Genomic DNA, 22,214 nt, shown 5'->3' with positions numbered 1-22,214 from the left:
TCAAGTCCTTTAAAACAAATGAGAGACAAATTTCAGAGTGCCACGTTCGGAACCTGAAAATATCAGATAGGTCATGGTAGCTTTGTTTGGCAGCTAGTTTAAATTGGATAGTTCGGCACATCCCTAGATGTTAATGGTTAAATGTATTCAGTGTTCCAACAAGGGCCCTATTCATAAGACTACTATTCTCTGCTTGTTATGCATGCATAATTCCCATTAATGCTACTGGGGGTTAAGTGTGTATAGTGAGGGGGGAGACGGAAGCTTATGTTTATACATCCATGTTTGCACTCAGAGAAGAGGTTTATGTAACACATGAGAAATTGATTGTGTTTCAACAGATTCTTTAAGGAACTTTAAAACTCTGCTTTAAAGAGGCTATGAGAATAGGGGGAAAAGTGACACTTATATAACTGACTACCACCCCCCACAGCATACTCTGTCAATAATTAGACACCTCTAGTGCTATTATTAGAGAAGCCTTTTGAAAGTAACTAAGTTCTTAGAAATTTGGGGTTCTTATTTGGGTATCAAAGTAATGACTCAGAATCTTTAACTTTAGGCACAAAGTTTTGTAAACTTTTGACTCATGTTAATCAGGGTGACAAGATTTTGTGATTTATATACAATATGGGTATCTTCCATAGAAAATTTCAGATTAAGATTCCTCACTCTTAGGTGCACATCAAAGTCATGTAAAAGCCATAAAGAAGCTAAGCATTGCCTAAGTAAGCCTTTCAAGTTCCAGAAAGTACTTGAACTACTGAAGGTTTTGAAGTGCTCTAATCTCTGACATGGGTGACGTGCTAGGCTAGCACTTTTTTGTTTTGTCACAAATCATCCATGCACACAGTCCAAAGGGACCCTGACAAAGTCATTTTACTTTTGAAAAGGGCTGTTTTTTTCATACCATTATGTCTTCCATTCACATCTACATGTTTGCTTCCACTTTGTTCAGGTCTAAGTAGCAGGGCATTTGCATAGTCTTCCCTTTGTTCTCAGTAAATATGGAGTAAAATGAGCAAGATCCGTGCTGTGAAATTAAAGCTCTACTCTTGAGAGATCTTAAGGGCCAAATCCTCACAAAAGGTACAGCAACATAGCACCAAAGGAGCTAGTGTCCAGAACGGCTTGCCCTGGATGTTTGTGCTAGGAAATGTGAATAAAGAGAGAGTAATCTGGTGAAAACTGGGTGTAATTTGAAAAATACACTGCTGAGAGCTGCTGAAAGAATAGAATAATAGAAAATAGTGCTGAAATGAACCTGAAGTGATCATCTGGTCCATTCCTGCTACTTGCAGCCAGAATAAGCTGTGTTTAAATCAGTGATAGAAGATCACAACCTTCTTAGGCTGTTTATTCCAGTGCTTTGGTTTTTTTCCTAATGCAAAACCTAACTCTCCCTTGCTAAAATACAGGCCTTTTGCTTCTTATCCTATTCTTAATACCTTCTTCTTTGCAGTAACATTCATGTACGTGACATGCTCTGGTTTGTTCTCCTCTGAAACACTGCTCTATGCATTTGTGCTGGTGACAGATATAGCATTAAGCTTTCTTTGTGTAAGTCAATCCAGCCTAAGTTTGGGACACATGCAGTCCGATGAGCTTTGTAACTAGCCACATGTGCTCTGAGCCTGAAATAAATTTGACATGAAGTGCCCTAGTTTAACCTGGAATGAATGAATTTAATTCAAGATGTGGTGACTCATTAAGCATCATAACATGATTTGGTATTTGAGCCCAAAGAATGTGTTTCTTCCTCCTTTGTAAATTTTAGAGTATTGTGAAGAAGCAATTGTGTAGCAGACATATAGTGTGGGGATATCAAATTCCATGCTCGTTAAAGCAAAATAACTAATTCACAGATTTGCCATGCAATGGTAGAGGGAAGCATGCAGGAAAAAGCAGTTTTCAAGTGATCAAACTCTCAACAGCAGTTGAGTTGCAAGGTTGCTAGTAGAAAACTACAGTGATGCAGCATAGCAGCATGGAGATACCTGGAAAATATGAAGCTTATATGAAGTGGGATGTCTCTGAGCTGCAGTGGGGCATTTGCTCCTAACTTGAAAAAAAAAAAAAAATGTATTCACCCTGGACTTTGCTGGCAGTAGTTCACTATATTGCAGGTGTGTAGGCCAGAAGATGGTAATGAGGCTACTGAAAACAGAGGAAGGTGGCTGAAGTTTTAGGTCTCTTGCAAATAGAAGCAGGATTTCTAGAGCAAGTGTGAGGATCTCCAGTTTTCCAGGTAAAGAGTAACTCTGGCCCATAACCCTCTGTTCTTCAGTATCACTGTTTCGGGTTGTTCATTCTTGAGCAATGTTTTAATCTTACTGATGTAGGGAAATTATTCTTGTTTTGTGGCTGAAAAAACAAGGCTCAAAGATCAGGGTGGTTTATGCTTGTGTCTCCAGGTGAATTTGGTCTTGCTCTAGCATGCTCCAAACAGCTACAGTCCAGTGCTGTGCTGCAAGCAGCATATCCATATCTGGCATGATGCTGTGCCTGGATTCAGATCAGAGCCTGTGTCCTGCCACTCCAAAGCATGGATGTCTGTCTGCAAAATACTGTGTGACTGTACTCCACATGACTTGTCCTGGGAGTCTGTCAGAGGATGAAATCTCAAACCCTTCTGTCCTGTGTTCCCGCCCCATTCTCCTTCCATAAGGAAACGCCGAAGGTGGGAACTAGAAGGCCTGAATCACATTTTTAGAAGGGACAGGAACTTGCTAAGTAATATTTGAGGAGCAGCACCCAGAATCTTGTATGACTACCTGGTGTTGGTAGTTGAAATATTCCCTTCTTGCAACACACAAGATGAATCAGTCTTTCAGAAGTACAGAATAATATGTATTTTTTAGTTATCTTCTATGTTTACACGGACAGTTAAAAGGAGAGGTGTAATAAGTCTGAAGGCAAGAGAACAAAGCATAATGCAGAAAAACCACTCACTTCCCAAAACAGCATAGGGCTTTTAAAAGAGATTGAAAACATTGCTTTCTGGGAAAGACTTTCAAACTTCTACTAGGAGAACACTTGCCTTTAGTCTCCTAATCTTCGTTTTGAAGTCTGGTGTAAAAATATATCTGTTACCATTCGGAGCGGCCCAAAGTTGTATTTGGCTGAAGTATTGTACTGTCAGTTTCAAGCTGCAGTAATCAAATTTATTCTTCTTAACCTGGTTTGCCCTACATATGTCAGCAAATATAAACATTTGCCTTTCCCAAAAAGTAGATGTGGTTTGGCTGTACCTGGTTGTCATCTGGCAGCTCCCCCTTTGCTGGTCACAGACCTGCTGTATGCTCTGGCCTTCTCTGATAGAAATAAACCCCAACTGTGATGAAAAGCATCAATGTCATCTGTTGGCAGGGCCATTGGCTTAGATCTGGAAAGTTTGTTCTAGAGTCACTATCTCAGGTGCCAAAACATTAGCTGAGCAGCAAGGACTGAATAGGGCCAGCTCGTGTCAGTTTGGCTGCTGTGCCTCTGATGGCTGCCATCCTCAACCCAGCTTTCCTTCTAACTGCCTGCCTCTGCCCTTTCCAAATGTGGACTGAGTGTAGCCAGTGATGCCTGCCAGTGTCAGACAGCTCCACGGCACAGTGGACTGCTCTGTCCATCTTGAATGAATAGCTCTGAAGCATCAGTAATGCTGTTGGTTTTGAATGGAATAACACTAGCAAGAAGGGAATCATAATCAGTTCAATGTACTGTGAATGGTGCCTTGTTTTAGTGATGTAAGTGAAGAAACATGATTTCTTAATTTATATAACAGGTGCATAGAATCAAAATCAAAACCAGGCTCTCAGAACACTGAACATGCACATAGCAAAAGGCAGTTTCCACCAGCAATTGCTTGCAATCTAAGCAAACAAATGAAAGGTAAGTATTGTCCTCTCTTACAAGTAGGAAACAAAATGTGGAGACTATGGGACTTGCCTAAGGTCAAACATACATTTTTGTATTGCCAAAGCTAGGAGCCCATCAAAGGTTTCCACACTGGTTTTCAAAAGCTGTTGGTCTGTGGTCCCAGCTTAAAGGCTTTTGGAACATCTTCCAAAGGATCCTGCCACTCCTCCGTTTTTGGGAAGCTGCATCTGTTTCAGAATCCATTATCTTGGCTCAAGATGTCCCGGCAAGATACAGGCCTTCCTGCTAAACATACTGTTGGGGTCCAGGAATGGGTGGTAGGGTGCATCATGTGCAGCGAGCTCAGCTGCTTTCCAGCTTGGGGATATGGCTGGTACTCAGAAATAGGGGAATGGTCCCTTCAGAGGGGATTTCACTGTGGACCTTCTTTAATCCAATTCTTCATTTCTCATTGCTGCTGCCCTGGGGAAGCACCAGGTAGAATCTGCTCCTGGTATAACCAGAATATTTTCTGTGGTCTAGGTAGACAGAACAAAGCAAAGTAAAAACAAATGAGGAAGGGTAGAAGGCCATTCCCACTCCTGACTTCAGAAGAACCATGTGTGTAAGTGAAAATACTGTCATGGCCCTTAATTTCATGATGGCTAGATTAGCTTGCTAATGGGCCCTTATTGCTTTTCGGACCACTTAATACTGTCACCAATTCCTTGATGTGTTTGGGATTTTAACTGTTTGACCTTCCATTGATTTTAATCAAATGTATGCACCTAAAACTCACAAGTGCTTGTCTGAAATCAAGTGCATGTCACTCTAAGGTGTTAAAGTGTTTCCAAATTATAATTCTTTGTAGGTTCATTTTTCTGTTAATTTTGACTTTTTAATAATAAGTTTCATGGCTGTGCTCTTGGAACAGGATTCACTTAAAAGTTTGACCCAAAGCCTGCTGAGTTCAGAGCTCTGTTAATCTCAAACTACTAAATCCTCTCAGAAGCATGAAGCACAGTATTCTGTCTTTAACTATGTTTAGTTGTGTTTTGTATGACTGTTGATGCTGCTGGGAGTCTCCACTGACATCAGGGGGTGCTGAACCAAACTCTCTGGTATTACTTACCTTGTCTTTTTCCTGCCCTTTGTGCAAAATATTGCTCATGTGGTGTATGAAACAAGTGATCTGAGTATAAATCTAGGTTCAGCCTAGACCTTCAGAAACAGGCTACTGATCTCTTATATGTGACCTGTGGGACTGTCAACTGGTATTTTTGGGGTGTGGTGAATGGTGGTTGTTGCAGGATGTTGTTTTCGTTACCCTTAAGTACTACACAGTTGTCCTGCACTTTTCAACATGGCATAACTCGGAACAAGCATTCAGCTCTGCCAGCCTTACCGGCAGGGGTGTGTGGAAGTGCAGAGGAATAGACTAGCACAGAGGTGAGGGACCAAACTGCTGAGACAGCACTTGCAAATTTTTCTTCCGCATGCTCATGCTGAATGAGTGAGTATTCATGTGTAGTTAGACTGTTATGTATGTTGGGCTCTTTTCTCTTTTGCCTGCTGTGTGTTGCCTTCCAGTGCCTGTGCATCCAATTTGTGGTAGCAAACGCTAGTTTTACATCAGTGTCACTGCTCCTGACAGCAGTGGCATTATCTGCATAAGGAACCCAGGAAGGGAAACAAGATGCAGAGATCTTGTGATACTGTAGTCTTGCTGTTGCCTGTTTTAATTAGTTACTGTGTCATGGGTGATGAAGTTGAAGAATTAGCCCTAGTGAGGGGTGTCTTGCCTAGTAATCAGTTGCTTAGTTTTGGTTCAGCTCTGTAAATGATTGCTTTTTTGTGTGTGTGTTTGTGTGTAAATAGTATTAAGAGCTCATTTTGCTTGTCTTCAAAAATTTGGGTATTTTACCCACCATGTTTTTAAAGTTTTCCCCTTTCTTCTTCATAAAAATAAATAAAACGGAAGGAATAGAATCATAAAGACATTAGTTCAAATACTGGTGAAAACTCTGATAGAAACTGTCCAGTAAGCATGTGTATAACAGTTAACTTTTGGCATGACTTGAGAACGAAAAATGGTCAAAAGCATTTGGGATTTGGGCTGTAAAATTAACACTTCAAGGAAGATGGATGCATATTTTTAAAGGAAAGAGAACATATTGTCTGAGCACCTTGGCTTCATGTGAGATGGTGAAAATGGAAGTATTCAGATCTTGAGGGGAGAGGAGGGTTGGGGAATTGTTACTCCTCACTTCTCCAATACTGTTCTTGCAATTTCCCCTTCTGAGGCTGTGGCCCAAATATCGAGTAGTCCCTTGGTGCCTTTAGATTTTTCTTTGCTTTTGTTTCTTCTTCCAGTTTAACATTTTTACGGGTTTTTATGTTGACAGATAAAATGAAAAAGAATAAATACAATTGAGCATGAACATATCAATATCTTTTAAATTTTCGGTGCTACGCCACCTTATATGGATCTTACCACAGTGCATAAAGCATGTCAGGAAGCAGTTGCTATTAAAAAAAAAAGGTCATCTGTCACTGGAAAAACAGTTCACATTAACATCTGAATTATCATTAGGCTTCAAAGTTGAGATGAATGAGGCAATTCACACCTCTCAAAGCTATTTTGTTTCATTTCCCTGTAGAACTGGATAGGCAGCCTCCTACTGATTTGCATTCGGATGTTTTTTTTTTTTGTAACTGTACAGGTCTAGAAACCTACCTCTTTCAGTTAAAAGCAACTTCAGTTTTGCTGTAAACACTATAATCCCCAGAGTGCTATATAGCCATGTTTCAGTTTAAAATTTAAAAGAAAGGTATGGGATTTTCTGTTGTGAATGGGGTAAGACATAGTGAAAGATGAGTCATAGTAGCCTCTAAATAAATTAATGGTAATTCTTGTAATTTTTCTCTCACCTCTGTATTGCAATTATACGAGTTGTCCCAGAAAAGGTGAGGAAGGAGTTGGCATTACAGTAAATAATATAGAAAGCCCCTTGATGTAGATTCAATGACCTCTATCAGCCTAGATCATTTAAAAATGTACTGTATGTGCATTGGTCTAGTTTTCATGCTTTTATATCAAGAGTGTAAGTCTTGGATTTGCATGTACGCTGGAGTTAGCAAGTATAGCATTCACAATCTTACTGTCAGCAAGTCTCCCACATAGGCCCACATTCAAAGAATTTGTCTCACTTAACACTGGGCTGATGTGAGGTTATTCCACTTAATCAGCATTAAACAATTTATCACCTGTCTGTAGGAGTGCAGGATTTGGAGGTAGTGACCATTGTGCTCTCCCTTGAGCATAGCAGCTAGTGCTTGCCCTGCTCAACACACTGAGATTCTGTGAGGTGGGTTTCATGTCTTCTGCCACTGAAATTGTGCTGCTTCTGAGATCAGGGCCTGGGGTGTGGGGGAAGACGGGAGGAGGGAGTAGTGAACTATGGGAGGTTAGTCACCCTTTCTTTGTACCTTAAGGAAAGTATTTAGGAGCAGTAGTACTCTGGCCATTTGGCACTGAGCCCAAAGGTGCATCTTCGAACATACTACTGAAAACCAGGCTGTTTTGGGAGCCACTGAAAAGTCTCTAATTGTAGGTGCTTTGTAGACATGTTTTACAAGATTTTCTGTTCCTGTGCGTGTGTTCTATACCCTCTAATTACTCCAGTGTACCAAACAGAAGACCAGGTCCTCCCTTGTAAGCCAAATGCATTGGTGAGGCAGGATTTTACAGCCCCCAGCTGCTCAGCATCACACACTACCAGATACAGCCAGAGTTTCCAAGGAACAGCTGAGAGAACTGGGGATGAGTGGCCTGAGTAGGTCTCTCCCTGCAATAACTGCTGCTCTTTGCAGGGAAGCTGAGGCCCATGAGGCAGGTTCTGTGGAGTACAAGCTGAGGTGAAAAAGCAAATGATCATAGGTGTGCAGTAACCTATGGTGTAGGGCAGAGGATGGTTTGGAAACTAGGCCAAAAATCAGAATACAAGAGCAGTGAGAACCAGGCAAGCAACAGAGGGAAGTGCAAAACACTCAGACAAAAAGTACTTAGCAACAGTCCTAGCAATGTTGCATTGTGCGGATGCTTCCCTTAAGACCCACGTATTCTGGAGAGTTCCTGCTCCGGAAGGCGATCAGGGCCAGTGCCTGATGGTCTCCAGCTGTCCTGCAAGCTGTGGCACTTGCTGATGCTGCCAACTCTCTGGAGTCATGACATATAGTGCTTCTTGCTGTTCCCCTTTCTTTCCCATTCAACGTTTCCACCCCCCTTGAATTTGCTGGCATAATTCCAGTGCAATCAAAAGGTTCCTTCTGTTTTGTGGGGTTTTTATAATTTTGTATTTTTAGGTCTACTCAAGAACTCTTGAGCTTATGCAAGCTATTTGACTTGATTAGAGTTTGAAGTAGTTACACATGCTAGCAGTTACATTAGGTCATCCAAGTGGTGCTTGATAAAACTGGAGGTGTTTATCTTTTAGCCTTGATAATTTCAACTGGAATAGCACATCTGGCCATGGCCTTTGCGATGCTTCAATGTATTTTAGAATAACAGTGAGAATGTAAAAGTCCGCTGGTCAAGTTAAACAATACCTCTGTTAATGTACAATATGAAACAAGGACTCACGGGAAAGGAAATTTTCATGGCTTTTATTTTCCAAACTGCACTTGTAAGTTGTCATGCCTGATATATGCACGTTGTCAAGCTGCATGAAGAGAGAAGGGATAAATTCAGGCTCTGCTTTGGTATTTCTTCAGCTTTTTGGCCTTAAAGGGACCTTTAACATACTGTTTGTCTACGTAATCTTTATATTAAAGCTGATATTGGGGTTATTTTAACAAAATAGAAGGAAGAGTTAGAAACAGATTGGAATGTTCTTTCTGACTAGTCAGAAAATGCATGTGGGAGGGCCTGGCCACAGTTTACCTGAAGCAGGAAGAGCGGACATCTCCCTTTGACTTAGAGTCTGTGCTCCCTGGAGCCTACCTGGATGTTACCTCTTGCTCAGGGGAGTAGATGATTTATAGGGTTAGTTGTTATTTAACATACGACAGTCGGTTGCACCAGTGCATAATGCTGTGCACCAATTAGTCTGTTGCACGCACTTTTTGATTTTTCAGGTAATTCCTGGCATGCACTACTTCAGGCATAGTAACTACCATATTTGAAAGAACATTGGCAAATCAAATAGTAGCTGTTTGACTATGTGCGTATTGTGCTTGATGAATTTAATATACTTCATGTGTCTTTCTAGTTGAAAACATTTTATTAGTTGTGATGGGACTGAGCTGTGCTGTGAGGCTGTGCACAGTGAGCTTTGCTCCCTGCTAGGTGAGAATGGTTTGTTTCTGTGGATGAGTGCTTCTTGACAGCAGCCTTGCAGCTGAAGATAAGAATGGCTCCAGCACTGCTGAGGCACAAGAGGTACATAAAGAAAGGAGCTTGCAAACATCTGGCAGCCTATAGTGGCTGGATTCCCTTTCCCTGGTGTGGCTGTTGTAGTGTGGGCTTTCCTCGTGCACCATGTAGTTTCAGGGGGAGCCCTCGTTGGAAATTGCTTCCTTTTTGGTTTGGCCTCCTCCACTCCGTTAGCTGGGTTTTAATTGCAGAATTTTCCTCTAGCTGAGGCAGCAGCTGCACTAGACAGATGAGGCTCAAGAAGGATGAAGTGTTGGCTTCTGTTCAGCTGGGCCAGGCACAATGCAAGGTACTTTTGGCACCTTCCTCTGTGTTACTGAGGCATAATCAGTCTTGGAGTCTCGAAAGATATTTGTACAACATTAAAATCTTGGGCTTTGGACTAAAGCTTTATTTGGAAATAATGTTGAAAAGTTCATCAAAATACAAAGGAATAAAAACTATCAGAAGACAGCTTGCACTGAGCTCACGCTCTGATCATGCTCACTTAGGAGTATTCTATGCAGTGGAAGCTATGGGCTCAGCTTGTTGAAAAAAATCAGCCTGTCTTTGAAAAAGTTTGTGAAGGTAGTTCAATTAGCATGTGTTAAAAGTGGCTTTCTGGTTTCACAGTATAGCTTTTAAAGTGTGTACAACGTTTTAAAGACAGTGGAGGGTGCTTGAAATTTCTACTGTGTGTTAGAAGAATAGTTAAATGGTCAGCTAACAAAATGAATATACCTTCAGCTTTTGGAAGAAGTTAATTTGATTTGCTAAATAGGCCCCTCCTTGTGTTTAGGAACTTATACTAATTCAGCTAGCTTTAATGGCCAATGTCTCTTTGACTTTGCTACAAACTAAGTTCAGAATGGAGCCCAAACTTCTACGAACAAACAAAAAAAAATCCCCAAACAGCACACAACACAATACTCCACAGCTGATTTCTGTAGAGCTGTCCAGATGGACATCAGGTAAGGGTGTGTAGTTTTCTGTGCATTTGGCATCTTAAGTAATTTATAATTGTGACAGGGAGGTATTTGAAGGTGATGCCTTTGGCATGTAATAAGTGTTTTAGGGTTGCAGAAGAGTTTTGAGTAGGGGTCATTGTTGCTTTCCAAAATACTCATGCTTTAGACTCCAGCATAGTATAATTTTGCTTGCTATTCTGAATGTGACTTTGTTTTTCAAAGCGGAGCAAGATACTTTGTCCTGTTTTTTTAATAACAGTAAGGTTCTAAAGTCTATAGTTTTGCCACTTAAAACTGTGGCTAAGCTTTCTATATTTTAAACCAGTACTCAATGGAAAACCAGACTCCAACAGAGAAATAATGTACATAATTGTCAGAGTAATCCTTCCATCTGACCTGAAGCAGAAAATGGATTAATTTTATGACAGCTATAAACCTTTTAGAACTGAAGCCTGGGCATGTACAGTAGAAGGTGTTCTGCCCTGTCAGTAAGTTCATGCATAAGAAAATGAAATAAAGAGAGAGGCTTCTTAGGATGCAGGTGCTTCACATCTATGGCATAGAGTTAGAGTCTAGCAGAGGGCTCCCATTGTGGTCAGGGCTGGATCACATGTGGTAATAGACAGCTAAGTTTGTTCAGTTGTAGGAACAGAAGATTAAGGGAGATAGTACTGCTACCTTCAACTCTGTCTTGGGAGGAAATAGAGAAGGTGGAGCCAGATTCTTGCAGGCACTCAGTGATATGCTGAGAAGCAACAGACACAAGCTGGAACATGGGAAATTCTCATTAGGTGACATTTTTTAATTTACTTATTGTTTTACTACAAAGGTGGCCAACTATTAGAGCAGGGGCTCTGAGAAGTTGTGGGATCATTCATCCTGGGATATGCTTGAAACTTGGCTGGAAGAAGGCCTTATGTAGTTTGACCTGCTTTAAGGGGAAGGTGGAACGAGAGGTACCTTCCAAACTAGATAATTAGTTAGGAAATAAGGGGCAGCTTGGGGAGAGGAGGTAACAAAGTCCTAGAGAGAAACTAGTAGGATTGATTGCTGAAGTAATGCTGTTGTTTTCTTCCCTCTTTCACAGAAGGTGCTTTTTGTCCGGTGTATAGAATGGCTTTGTTCCTAAACTTCAAGGGGGAGTTTGTCCATAAGGTTGTCTCCCTATTGTTGATTGGCAGTGCCCATACTAAGTAGAGGTGATTGCTGTGGGGTGCTGTCTGTCTTTGGGGTGAGAGCTGTGGCACTTAGCCAGCATCTCAGCAGTGTTCATGCAGTATGTTGCTTTGTCACCACCGGGTCACTGTGGCCCTTCCCTCTCCTTTTTCTGTTGGAGAGGGTATTTTGCTTTAGGATGAAAGAGATGAGATAAACTAATTTTAGTATCAGAGTTATTAAAGACTTCAAGATATTATATGATTAGTAAATCAGTTCTAATTTAATCTCAGCACCCAGGCATGTATAGTATTGAAAACTTTTATTAGGCTTTTATAATTGTGTTAAAAGTGATACCCTCAGGTTAGTATTCAAGCAAGTGAAATTGCCAAGCTCTGTGCATGACAGCACTGATCTGATAGTACTGCTAGGGGAGCAGGGTTTGCTCTTTGGTCTTTTAATGCTCTGTGTTTTACATCAGGCTCCTTAACTGTCAAGGGCTCAGTGCTGTTTCTATTTAAGAGTGCCCTCTGCATCATTTTGGCTCTGGACCAACAAAAACTAATCTTCCAGGCTCCTGGAGTATTTATCAGAGGAGATAGCTGGGTGGGGAATCCCAGGAGTGCAATTCCAGCTGAGATATCAATATTCTTCTTAAAGCTTTCTGGAGGAGATGCAGGTTCCTGTGGTGCCTCGGTTCGCAGCGGAACACTAGTCAGAGCACTGAGAGCCATGCATAGCTTCCTTGCCAGGACCAGTGTGTAGTCAGTAAGGAGTAGTCTGTATTTCAAACCCTTTTTAAAGCAGGTCTGAGCTTTGCAAAAGCCTTTCAAATAAAAATTCAGAGGGCTTCTGTGAGGAGAAACGCTCAGATGCCGAGTAACGTTTACAACTGCTCTGCTCAGACACCTATTTGCAAAACTGACTTGGCTGCTCAGCAGTCTGTACTGTTATAATTTCACATATGCTTTGTGGTGCTAGCTCAGAGAAGTGGTCCTTCCCTGACCCCCAGTTCCTTGTGACAGAACAAACATATGTTCATGGGGGGAACTGGATCAGGGAACCAATCCAAGTTAAAATTAGCCTGGCCAAGAAGCTAATTTCAACCTGGGACAGCTTCTCTGGCAGATATGAGCACGCGAGTGTGCCCAGCCAGTGATGAGTGTGCAGCCCTCCTGCTGCTGCTTTTAGCAGCCTGCTGGCTTATGCCAGTATATAGTGGTCTCATCTCAAGGGCTTTCACTGGCGTTTAGGACTTCAGATTTGAGTGGGCAGAGTTGTTTTTTCCCTTTTTTGGAGATTATATCAAAGCATGAAACAATCCACCTCCAAAGTGGTTTTCTGTATCAGCCTAGTCTGTGAAAACTTTGTGTGTTTGAACAGGCATAAAATGTAGGTGGTTTGAAATATTTCACTTTGGTTTTGACCTTTTTGACATAAACTAGCTGCACTTTCAAATACGAGTTATTGTAAACTGGAAGCAATATCTTCAAGTCAAATGAGATGTTTCAACCACTCTCAGTGGTTTTAGTTTTTTCCTGGCAAGTGACATTTACTGAAGCTCCTCCTTGCAGCTTTGGTCTCGATGAGCTATTGGCCTGCAGCTGGCCCTGAGCAGAGCCTGGTTGTTTGGATGTTTCTCTGCTGCTTTCTCAGTGTGCATCCGTGTACCCTTTTGGTTTTCATCATCATCAACTGTATGTGGAGCCTTGCTGTGCATTAACCGGCAAGGCCAAATGGTGAGCATTAGTGCAGTGTAATTGCTCATGAATATTTCTGTCCAAAGGCCTGGTCCGGGTGCGGCGTGCTGACCTGGGTGAAATCTTCTGGTGGAGTATGGCCTTTTGGAGAACTGTGGCTGTTTCCATCCATTCGTGCTCTCTAGTCCTGTTGTTGCTGTGTGGGGAGGAATTGCCAGCAGTGTTCACAGCGTGGAATCCTCATCAACATCATGTTTTGCTGGGGTGTTTTTACTTGTTTCACTGAGAAATTGCATTGGAAACACCTACTTTTTAATATTGTGTGACTATTTTGGCTCTGGTATTTTTTTAGGCGTGCCTCTGATTTTGGTTTTTTTTTCCTCCTGTTCTTAAAACGTGTATTTGTGAAGCACCAGAATATATTTATCTGGAGTCTGTAACAGCTCCTTTCTGGAACTTTCTGGCACTTTCTGGCACCTGCAAATCTTGTGGTGTAGTGCAAATAGACCCTGAGTGTCCATCGTAACTCTGTGTGATGTCAGTTTCCTAATCAAGGACACTAAACTTACTGAAACACAAGCAAAAATGAAATGATAAAAAAGTATTCCACAAAAATTAAGTTTTTAATGCACTTCCAAATTTCTCTGTAGTTTTGAGGTGGAAGTGATTTCAGTGCCTTTACATTACATATAGGCAGGCTAGAGCTTGGTTTTAAAAATGTCAAGGTTACTGTCAAGTAGATGGAGGTCTACTAAGTTTAAAACCAGTTCTTTTTGGTTCAGGTGAATACTTGTAGACTCTCACTACAAGTTAAGCCCAGAAATTGAAATAGCAGAAATTGAAATAACTTCCCAGCGGTTGTAGGTTTGGGTCTCTCTGTTTGGGGTCAGTTTCTTACATTTGGCTGTAGACAGCTAAACTCAGGCTGTTGCAGAAATCAATTCTATTTTTGTGACAACTATTGCTGCTCATTTTGTTTTGAAATCTGATTCAGAAAGGTACTAAATATGTTAAAACTAGAGAGGAAAGGAAAACAAAAAATCTGCTCCAACCAGAAGCTACCATAGCTTTTATAAAACTCAAATGCATTTTGGTGTGCTTTGTGTTGTGTGTGGTTTTTTTTTTTCCTTTTTTTCTCTTGGGTGAGCTGCTTAGGAGTTCAGAGATTTTTGAGAGACTTCACCAAGTGTAAGAGGTGAATAGGTGGTTCCTTGGGGCACTACACAGGTGAACATTGGATCCTAATTTGAGGCATGGATTTCACTCAGATGTTCAAGTTACAATGCACTTAGCACAAGGTGTACAGTGGAAATGTTGCCCCTTTGAATATGTATCTTTAGTGATTCTGTTGTGGCCTTGACTGTGTTTAGATGATTTTGTGCCCAGTGCTCTTAACAGTGTAAAATAAGTTTGCAGCTAGTAATGTGATGTTATCCAAGTTTAGGTGAAAGTCATAAATGAGTGTCCTTGAGACAATAACTGAGTTTCACAACGCCATTCCTTATGGGTTGTGTTTTGGTTCAAAATTTTAAACACCGTGGTTGTTTTGACACTAAGAAGCTATTTATTTTTATGGTGTAAGTTTGGAGGTTTTCTAATTACCGTGTTTTTCTTGTTTGCTTTAAGAGTCAGATTTACAGATCTGTCAACACAGAGCACCAACGTGTTGCACCAAAAAAATGGAGGAAAGCTACCAGGCAGCTGTTCGAAGGGAGAGGACTCAAAGTATCCAGGCACTGAATTTTGAACTGAAGTACATGATTGTTGGTCATATCACAGCGTTTCAAGGTAGGAACTTTTGAGGTACTGCAGTCCTACGAGTAGTGTATATAAGTATACTCTGCAAACAAAAGGAAAAGCTCTTTCCTTTGTTTTTAATTTCTCTTGCATTGCATGCTGTGGTTGCTGGCTTATGGTTTACTTCTCTGTTCTTTGATGGTCCTGCTCTTGGATAAAGGTGGTGGCACTTAATCTTGACTGGTATTTTAAGCATCTGCCTAAATCTAATTAGGAATAGATTTAGGCTTAGTCCTTGTTCTTAGGATCATTTTAAAAAGATTGGCATGGATGCTTTTCAAGGTGTTTTCAAATGTCATTTAGGTGCTTGATGGTTGGTTGTGCTTTTTGATATTCTCTTGTGTTGCCAAATCATTTACATGTTTAGGTTAAATGAAAATGCATTTGTTTGTTGCTGCTGAAGAATAAATGATCCAACTGATGTGCCAAGTGAGAACACTGCATTCTCTTCATGTCAAAAGGTTTCACTGCCTGGCAGGTCACATGAAGAGTGATCTGTTTTCAAGAATTACGGCCACGCAGTTAAACGTTAATGCATGAAGGAACCCTCACTGAAACTCTGTTCTCATAACTCTTGCTGTTCTCAAAGCTACATCGCTCTAAACAGGTTGATGTAAGTCTATGTAGTTTCTTCATACAGGTGGTTATTGTACTATTAAAGGGAGGACAATGCTTGTGTAGGATTCTGCAATATACAGTATTGAGCACTGGAGACTTTTCTCCAGAAGGGCATTTAAGCATAGGCTGTGAACTTTAAATAATGAGAGTTGAGTGATTTAATCAATCACAGAGTGATGAATCCAGCTTACTGACTTCTGTGGGCCTAATTATGTGCTTAATTTTAACTCTCTGGTTTGTTATGTTTAGTGCTAAGCACCCTCATGGAATGGGTTTTGAAAACAAGCCAGTAGTTCTTAAAATGCAGAGTTTGAGGTCTGCATGATTAAGCCTATTGTTACTCGGCAGGTTTTAAAAAATAGTAGCTTTTTTTGTCTAGTTTCTTCCATTTGAGTGAAAATACAATAAAAGATGTGATTGACAGTTAATTTTAGATAATATGCTGTCTCTTATTGACAATAAATGATGGTGGAACTCTGAAAGAGATGTGCAAGGGCAAGAAAAAAATTTTTTCTGCTTTTGGTCATTTACTTCTCTTTCCACTGTTCTGTACCAATGAGTGAGAAATGGCATTTTGTTTTATTTTAAAATTAATTTCTGAAACCTGTTAATATCTCCATGATTAAAAAATTTGGTTGGAGGAGCACTATAGTAAAAGGGAGACTGTTGGCTTTGTTAAATGCTGGTAAGTTATTCAAGCAGTCTTTCAGTATCATGACTGAATAAAGATCAGGTCAGAATAGATTAACCTACCAGCCCCTTTAGATCAAGCCAGTGGCTTTATTGTCCTGTTCATTGCTGATGAAGCCTTTTGATGGAATGAAAGTAGTAGTTAGACATTTCACAGAGTTTAAATTTACAAGTGTTTTCTGGAAGTGGGTAAATAGGTTGTATGCTGTAATTTTTTATGGCTGGCCTTCTGTCTGCATTAGGTGGGAACACTTGAAAATGTAACTTTTCTCTCTTGCACTGGGAGCTGCTTTTGTTCTTTGGTTTTGTCCCAGGTGTCAGTGAAAAGCCTCTCTCTTTATCTTGTGGTGTATAGACATTCTGTTGCTAAGAGTAGTGCTGTGTAAGATATTTACTGAGAGGGAAGATCTTTGCATTGAATTAACTCTGTCCTTTTGGTCTATTTTGGTTTGCTGCTATTTTGAATGATAAAGTGTGAGTGTGCCAAAAGCACCTTTAAAGTCTGAGAGAAGAAATATCCTTATTTTGGAACCTTTCAGGTGCCTTTGAGATTTCATGTTCATTGCAGCAATGAGAACTGGCTCTGACTTGCTTAAAAAAACCAAAACAATATATTCATTTGTATGTGGTGGTGTTACTTGCACAATTTACTTTCTTTTATAAGTACACATTCTTAGTACTGTTTGTGTAGTCAAAGCAAAGCAGTAGTTAGCCTTGCTGCCTGCTGCTTGCTAAAAGTGCATAAAAAGCAGTTAGTACTGTTAATATTATACCCATAATGATGAAATAATTTCCAGTATAATATGGTGTAAGAAATGGATTTTCAGGGGTTCAGCTTTGAGAACATAGTGGTGGGAATTAAATGTCAGTAGGAAAGGAGAGCAGCTTTTTTTGGGGGTGACAGGGGACAGAGAATATACTTTTTTTCTTTTTAAGTTCTCATCTCCTTATTTTCTTTCATGGAAGTCAAAAGACCTTCTTAGTTCTGAGGGTCTGCAATTAGATTCCACAGTATTAATAGGAAGGAGCTTTTTCATGTGAGTAGGTGTTTTGGTACAAGTTTGGTTAAGTATTCCCTCTACGCTGTCTGGCTACTGCAGTTTACTGTGGACATTTTGGACTTGAAGAGATTGTTTTGGTTTTATTGAAATTGAAAATGTTATTTAAGTATCTTTGCAGCTGAAATAAGACAGTTTTCACAGGTGCTGGATTTGGTTGTGCAAAATAATTAGTCTGTAAGACTTGATTAAATATACCACAGCTGTGGGCAGGCTTGTTATATTTGGGCTAATGCCCAATCTGTACGTATGGACAGCCTTAGCACTATGGTTTAATCCTGCTATTTTCCCACTTTAAAGTTTGCAATATTAGCAACCTAGTCCTTGTTCAAACACTTAATAAATCAAACTTCTGCATAGATGTGTTTTGCTTGAACTCCTGTCTCTAATTATGTTGCAGTTACACCTGATTTGAGTAGGAAGAGGCACATTGGCATCAGCTGCAACCTTAAAATGCCCTCCTCATTAGTACCAGGACAGGAGGAAGGGAGACAGGCAGGAATGAAAGGACCAGCTGGCTGCTTGGGAAGCATGCCATCAGTCTCAGCTCCTGCAAAATCATACATTGCCACAAAATCTTTTGGGTGTTTGGCATGTTCAGTGTAACCAGGCCCCTGGGGGAGAGTCTCATGGAAAGCTGCTTGATTCACTTTCTTTTAATGTTCTGGTCCATGGTGTAGCCTAAAAGTCATTACCATGGTATTAGTCACTTTACGGATCTGTTATTAGTAACTCTCTGCTCCAAATGGAATCAAAGGCAAAATGGAGTAAGTGGATGAGATGTACAAGTGTGCCAAACTAATAGGAACAGCATAATGGAGGAGAATGTGCCTGTTGTACTGCTCCTAGTGTGTCGCCCTCTGGCTCTTCACAGGTGGCTTTGTTTTGGATACATTTTGGAGCAGGTCAGATTGTCCCATCCAAAGATGTGCTGCTCTTTCTCTTAGCTTCTGTGGCTGCAACCTGAAGATGCCCAGCAGAACTATTTAAATGAATGCTCAAACAGGATGCTTTCATTTTGTAACTTGCTTTCCCCTTTGATAACCAGAAGACTTTCCCTTGAACTTACTGTTTCCTTTGTCCCAACCTTTTTTAGGCTTGAATGTAAACAAATGTATTGTTTTAGCTTAGATTGGTGTCTTTGGTGATACTACATGTTACTTGGTACAGTCATCCTTCTATTCCCTGCTGATGCCCTCATGCAGTCTTTGCACTCCTCAGGGACACGTCCAATCAAGGCAACTGATTCATTGTTAGTGGATTAAAAGTGGTATGTGTGTGCAGGCTGAAAGTTGCTGTCAGGAAAGCTTCTTTGTGGGCAGACAGCAGAGAAACCTGCCCTCCCTTTTCTGTGTCCTTTATGGAGTGCTAACAGGTGCCATGTAAGGACCTGCAAAAAGCTGTCATCTTATGCTGAGGCTAATTTGAGGTAATGAGAATCTGAAGACTGGTAACTTATTTGTTCTGCTGATGGTCTCTGCAGAGAGGCAGAACAGGATATTTTGAAACCTACATCATAGTTCAGTCACCAAATTAGCAGGTATCAGAGATACAGTGAAAAGCTTTGTTTGAGCTGAGCAGCTTAAAAAAAAAACTATACTTTGCTGCACTTTTTGTTTTTACAGCAGGCAATAGGAATTGTTCACTCACAGCCTCTGAAGAGAAAGCTCTTTCACAAATGAAAGTGTGTTGGTCATAAAGCAATAATTTTGTGGTGTTTCTCTGAAATAGTATTCATTTCACCTTGGGGGGTCAAATGGTGGAGCCAGGTGTTCCCGTATTCTCCCAGCTATAGGAGGGTAGATTAGCTTTGTAGCAGTCTGCTCCTCTCATTCCTAACTCAAGGGTTTAGGCAAAGCTGTGCTTATGTTCTGCTTTATATGGAATGGGGAAATGCTATTTGGGAAAGCTCCTTGCTGCTATTTCTAATAGCAGGAGTTGCAGTGACATTGCTGTGCATACATGTTGTTTTACTCTGTTATCATCTGATCCAAGCAGGCAACTGGGAAGGACGTGAATGGTACAAGGCGGAAAGGGGAACCTAGTTGTAGCAGGGATGGAGCCCAGGACTCCTGGTTTTTGGTAAAATGCCTGAAAGTTAATGTCCAGCTGATCCAAAAAGTCCTTAAGCACAAAGTTTCTGATCTAGCATCCTCCCTGGTAAACGGGAAGGGTTGGCTGGTTTCTGTGGGTCTGGGGATGGATGCCAGTAGTGTGCCCAGTAATCAACTGACCTGAACATTCCCAGAAATAAGTAATAGAGTACACTGGCACTCAGCCTTATGGAGTCAAAAACATTCTCCATTTTAATTTGGCTGAGTTGCAGTGTTGCTGACACTTATTTTTACTGAACTTAAGAATATCAGCTTGAAATAGGGGTGGCTGGTTAATGGTGTTGAAGTGCAATGAAATTTACAAAACAAAAAAGAGTTGGCTGGAGAAGTGTGGTCTGGTTTGTAGTTAATTACTATATGAAGTGTGGTCACAATGCTAGAGATGGATGCAGTCCAAAATCAATCAGCTATTTAAAAAAAGCCAACCATCACCAACAATGCCTATGGTTTCCTTTATTTACTGCTGGATTATAGAAATGCAGAAATGTTGTTTTTTAAATAGTTTTTTTGTAATCCCATAGTACTTGGTCTTTTATTGAGACAAATTGTTACCCACCCCGTTCCACTTGTATAACCCTGCTAAGAAGAGTTTTGTACTTTGTTGACCTTTGAGCTGAAAGCTGGCTGAGATGTGTAATTTGGTTTTGGCTCAATGCAGAAATGACTCCCTACAGAGAGAGAGATAAGAGAGAGGCTCCATTAGAGTATTTCTGTCTACCTCCTGTATGCTATTCATTCCTATTCCAATGTACCAATCAATCAGTGTTCTGTAGCTAGAGTGAAAGCCTGTTTTATGTATGCAGCCTATGGGAGGCTGTAATATTCTTTTTTTTTGCTGTAGCCTTGCATGTGTGAACTGCATGCACATGGACTGTTGCTGTCTGTCTGACTAGTGGGGAGCTCTAGGTGGGAGAAGACTGTCTTCATCTGTATGACAAAACCAGCCCTTTTTTTTTGTTTGTTTTTGGCTGCTCTGTTCTCTATTGAAATGTAAACGTAGATCTTCATATGGTACTTTCTCTCTGTAGATCTTAAACACTTTTGAAAAGAACTTCATTGTGGGTGTATTGGTTCTGGAGATGGATTAAGTGAGGCACAGGGGAGGGAAAATGTCTTCTCTGAAGTGGTACATCATATCATAGGAAGAGCCAAGAATGCAATTTAGTTTATCTTCGTGACCTCTTCTGACCCCTCTAAAAAAAGTATGTGTGATTTCTAGAGAGCTCGGAGGGGAAGGGAATTTTGGCTGATTGTAGTCTCCTGAAGTGTTTCTTGGAGAGTGAGATGCTCATTTTGGCCTTGGTCTTGGCACAGCTGGGCTACTTTGCCCTAAGCATGGACCAGGTCAGTGTTTGAGTAGTGCAGTATGAGGAAGGGATATCCTGCATCAACTCTTTGGTGATCAGATTCCTCCTTTGCATTTTGGTACTAACTGAAAGTTCATAAATCCAGTATGCTTAGTGTGCTACCAGTTCGGATGAAGGAATTCCCCTGCTTTGCAATCCACTGTAAAAGTTTATGGTGTGTGGAGGCAACAAAAGATGGTAGGGTAGGAGACGCAGAGTCTGTTAGAAATAACTAATGCCTGTGTAACCAAGAAACTTATGTGCAATAGTGGTGAAGCATTACATTTGTGGGGGGTGGTCTTTGGATTCTGCCATCCTGTTTTTATCCTTTTTATTGGTGTCATCTCAATTGATGAAATGTCAGCAACTCCCACGTATTTCCCTGTGCTGCACATATGAATACTGTCATGTTGGGTGAGGCTGCAGGGCCATCTAACATAGTCTTGTCCAGTGGCCAGTAAATGAATAGGGAATTATACCAGAAATATGAACACACTTCCCTTTTTTTAACCCTACTGTTCCCTAGAGAATGATCATTCAAGAACTTTCTGAGTCTAGGCTGAGGGGTGTGCATTATCTGTTGGGGTAATTATCCAATGTTGGGCCCACCATCCATTAATTCCTCTTTCCCCAGGTTATCTTTTGGCTACCACAAAAAAATTGACAATGTTGACCACATGCTGAATGCAATTTAATTATCCATCAGGTTGGTTGCTATAAACATGCTGCCTATTAATTCTACTGTGTCACTTGATTCTTAAGTTTTATTGTTTAAAAAATATAGTTACTGCCAGTGTAAGTATTATTCATCTTCTATATGCCATTTATAGTTTTAGAGCCCAAAGCTTTGCTAAGACTTCAGTCTTTGTCAGCATGTGGGGTGAGGGAAAGGATGTTAAATTCTTTCATGTAATTGTCTTTTTCTCAGGAAAATATAAAAAATAAGTTTACAATGTGCAATATTCCCTGATGCTCTCACCTTTTATCTTCTGAACATGCAAAATCAAAAGAAAATCTTGGAGATGTGCCAGGGACTGCGAGTAAATATTAACATTGCATTGTGAATGGTGATTATTGAACTTGCTACACAGCTTGTGTGTTTGATCTCTAAACACTTTGAATGGTGTGCAGTATTCTTTTTTTGGCTGAAGGACTACCTGCAGTCCTTTGGACTAATATCTTTTTCCGATGCTGTGTGTACACTTTTGTTCAGATTCTAGATCCAGATCAACATTTTCATGGTGTAGATTACAAGAAAATGGAAGTGTTTCTAATCTGGTGTCTTGTAATGTTCCATTTATCACAGATACTGGAATTGGTGTGATGACCTACTATCAACAAATTACTTGAGGAGTGTGCTTTATTTCTATATACATACAAGCTTAAAGTTAGATGTGGAAACAAGCCAACAAATAGATCTTCACCTTTAAATTTTTCCTAGTAGTGCATAGTAAACATAAACCAAGTGTGTGCAAAAGTTCATCCCAGCCTCTCATGTCCTCCAAG

At 40.6% G+C, this 22,214-nt stretch overlaps 1 protein-coding gene across 3 annotated transcripts in view; it reads left to right on the top strand.

The window, feature by feature from the left end:
• Nucleotides 1–22,214, top strand: part of LOC104046963 (glypican-5) — a 396,666-nt gene that overhangs the window by 8,997 nt on the left and 365,455 nt on the right. For all 3 annotated transcript variants that reach the window (XM_064457302.1, XM_064457301.1, XM_064457303.1), the window contains exon 2: nucleotides 14,712–14,873. In XM_064457302.1, coding sequence (XP_064313372.1) covers nucleotides 14,712–14,873 — 162 coding nt within the window. The remainder of the gene's footprint in view (nucleotides 1–14,711; nucleotides 14,874–22,214) is intronic.

The sequence above is a fragment of the Phalacrocorax carbo genome, chromosome 7, assembly GCF_963921805.1.
Source record: "Phalacrocorax carbo chromosome 7, bPhaCar2.1, whole genome shotgun sequence".
Lineage (NCBI taxonomy): Eukaryota > Metazoa > Chordata > Aves > Suliformes > Phalacrocoracidae > Phalacrocorax > Phalacrocorax carbo.
This window is presented reverse-complemented; position numbering and strand designations above follow the sequence as displayed.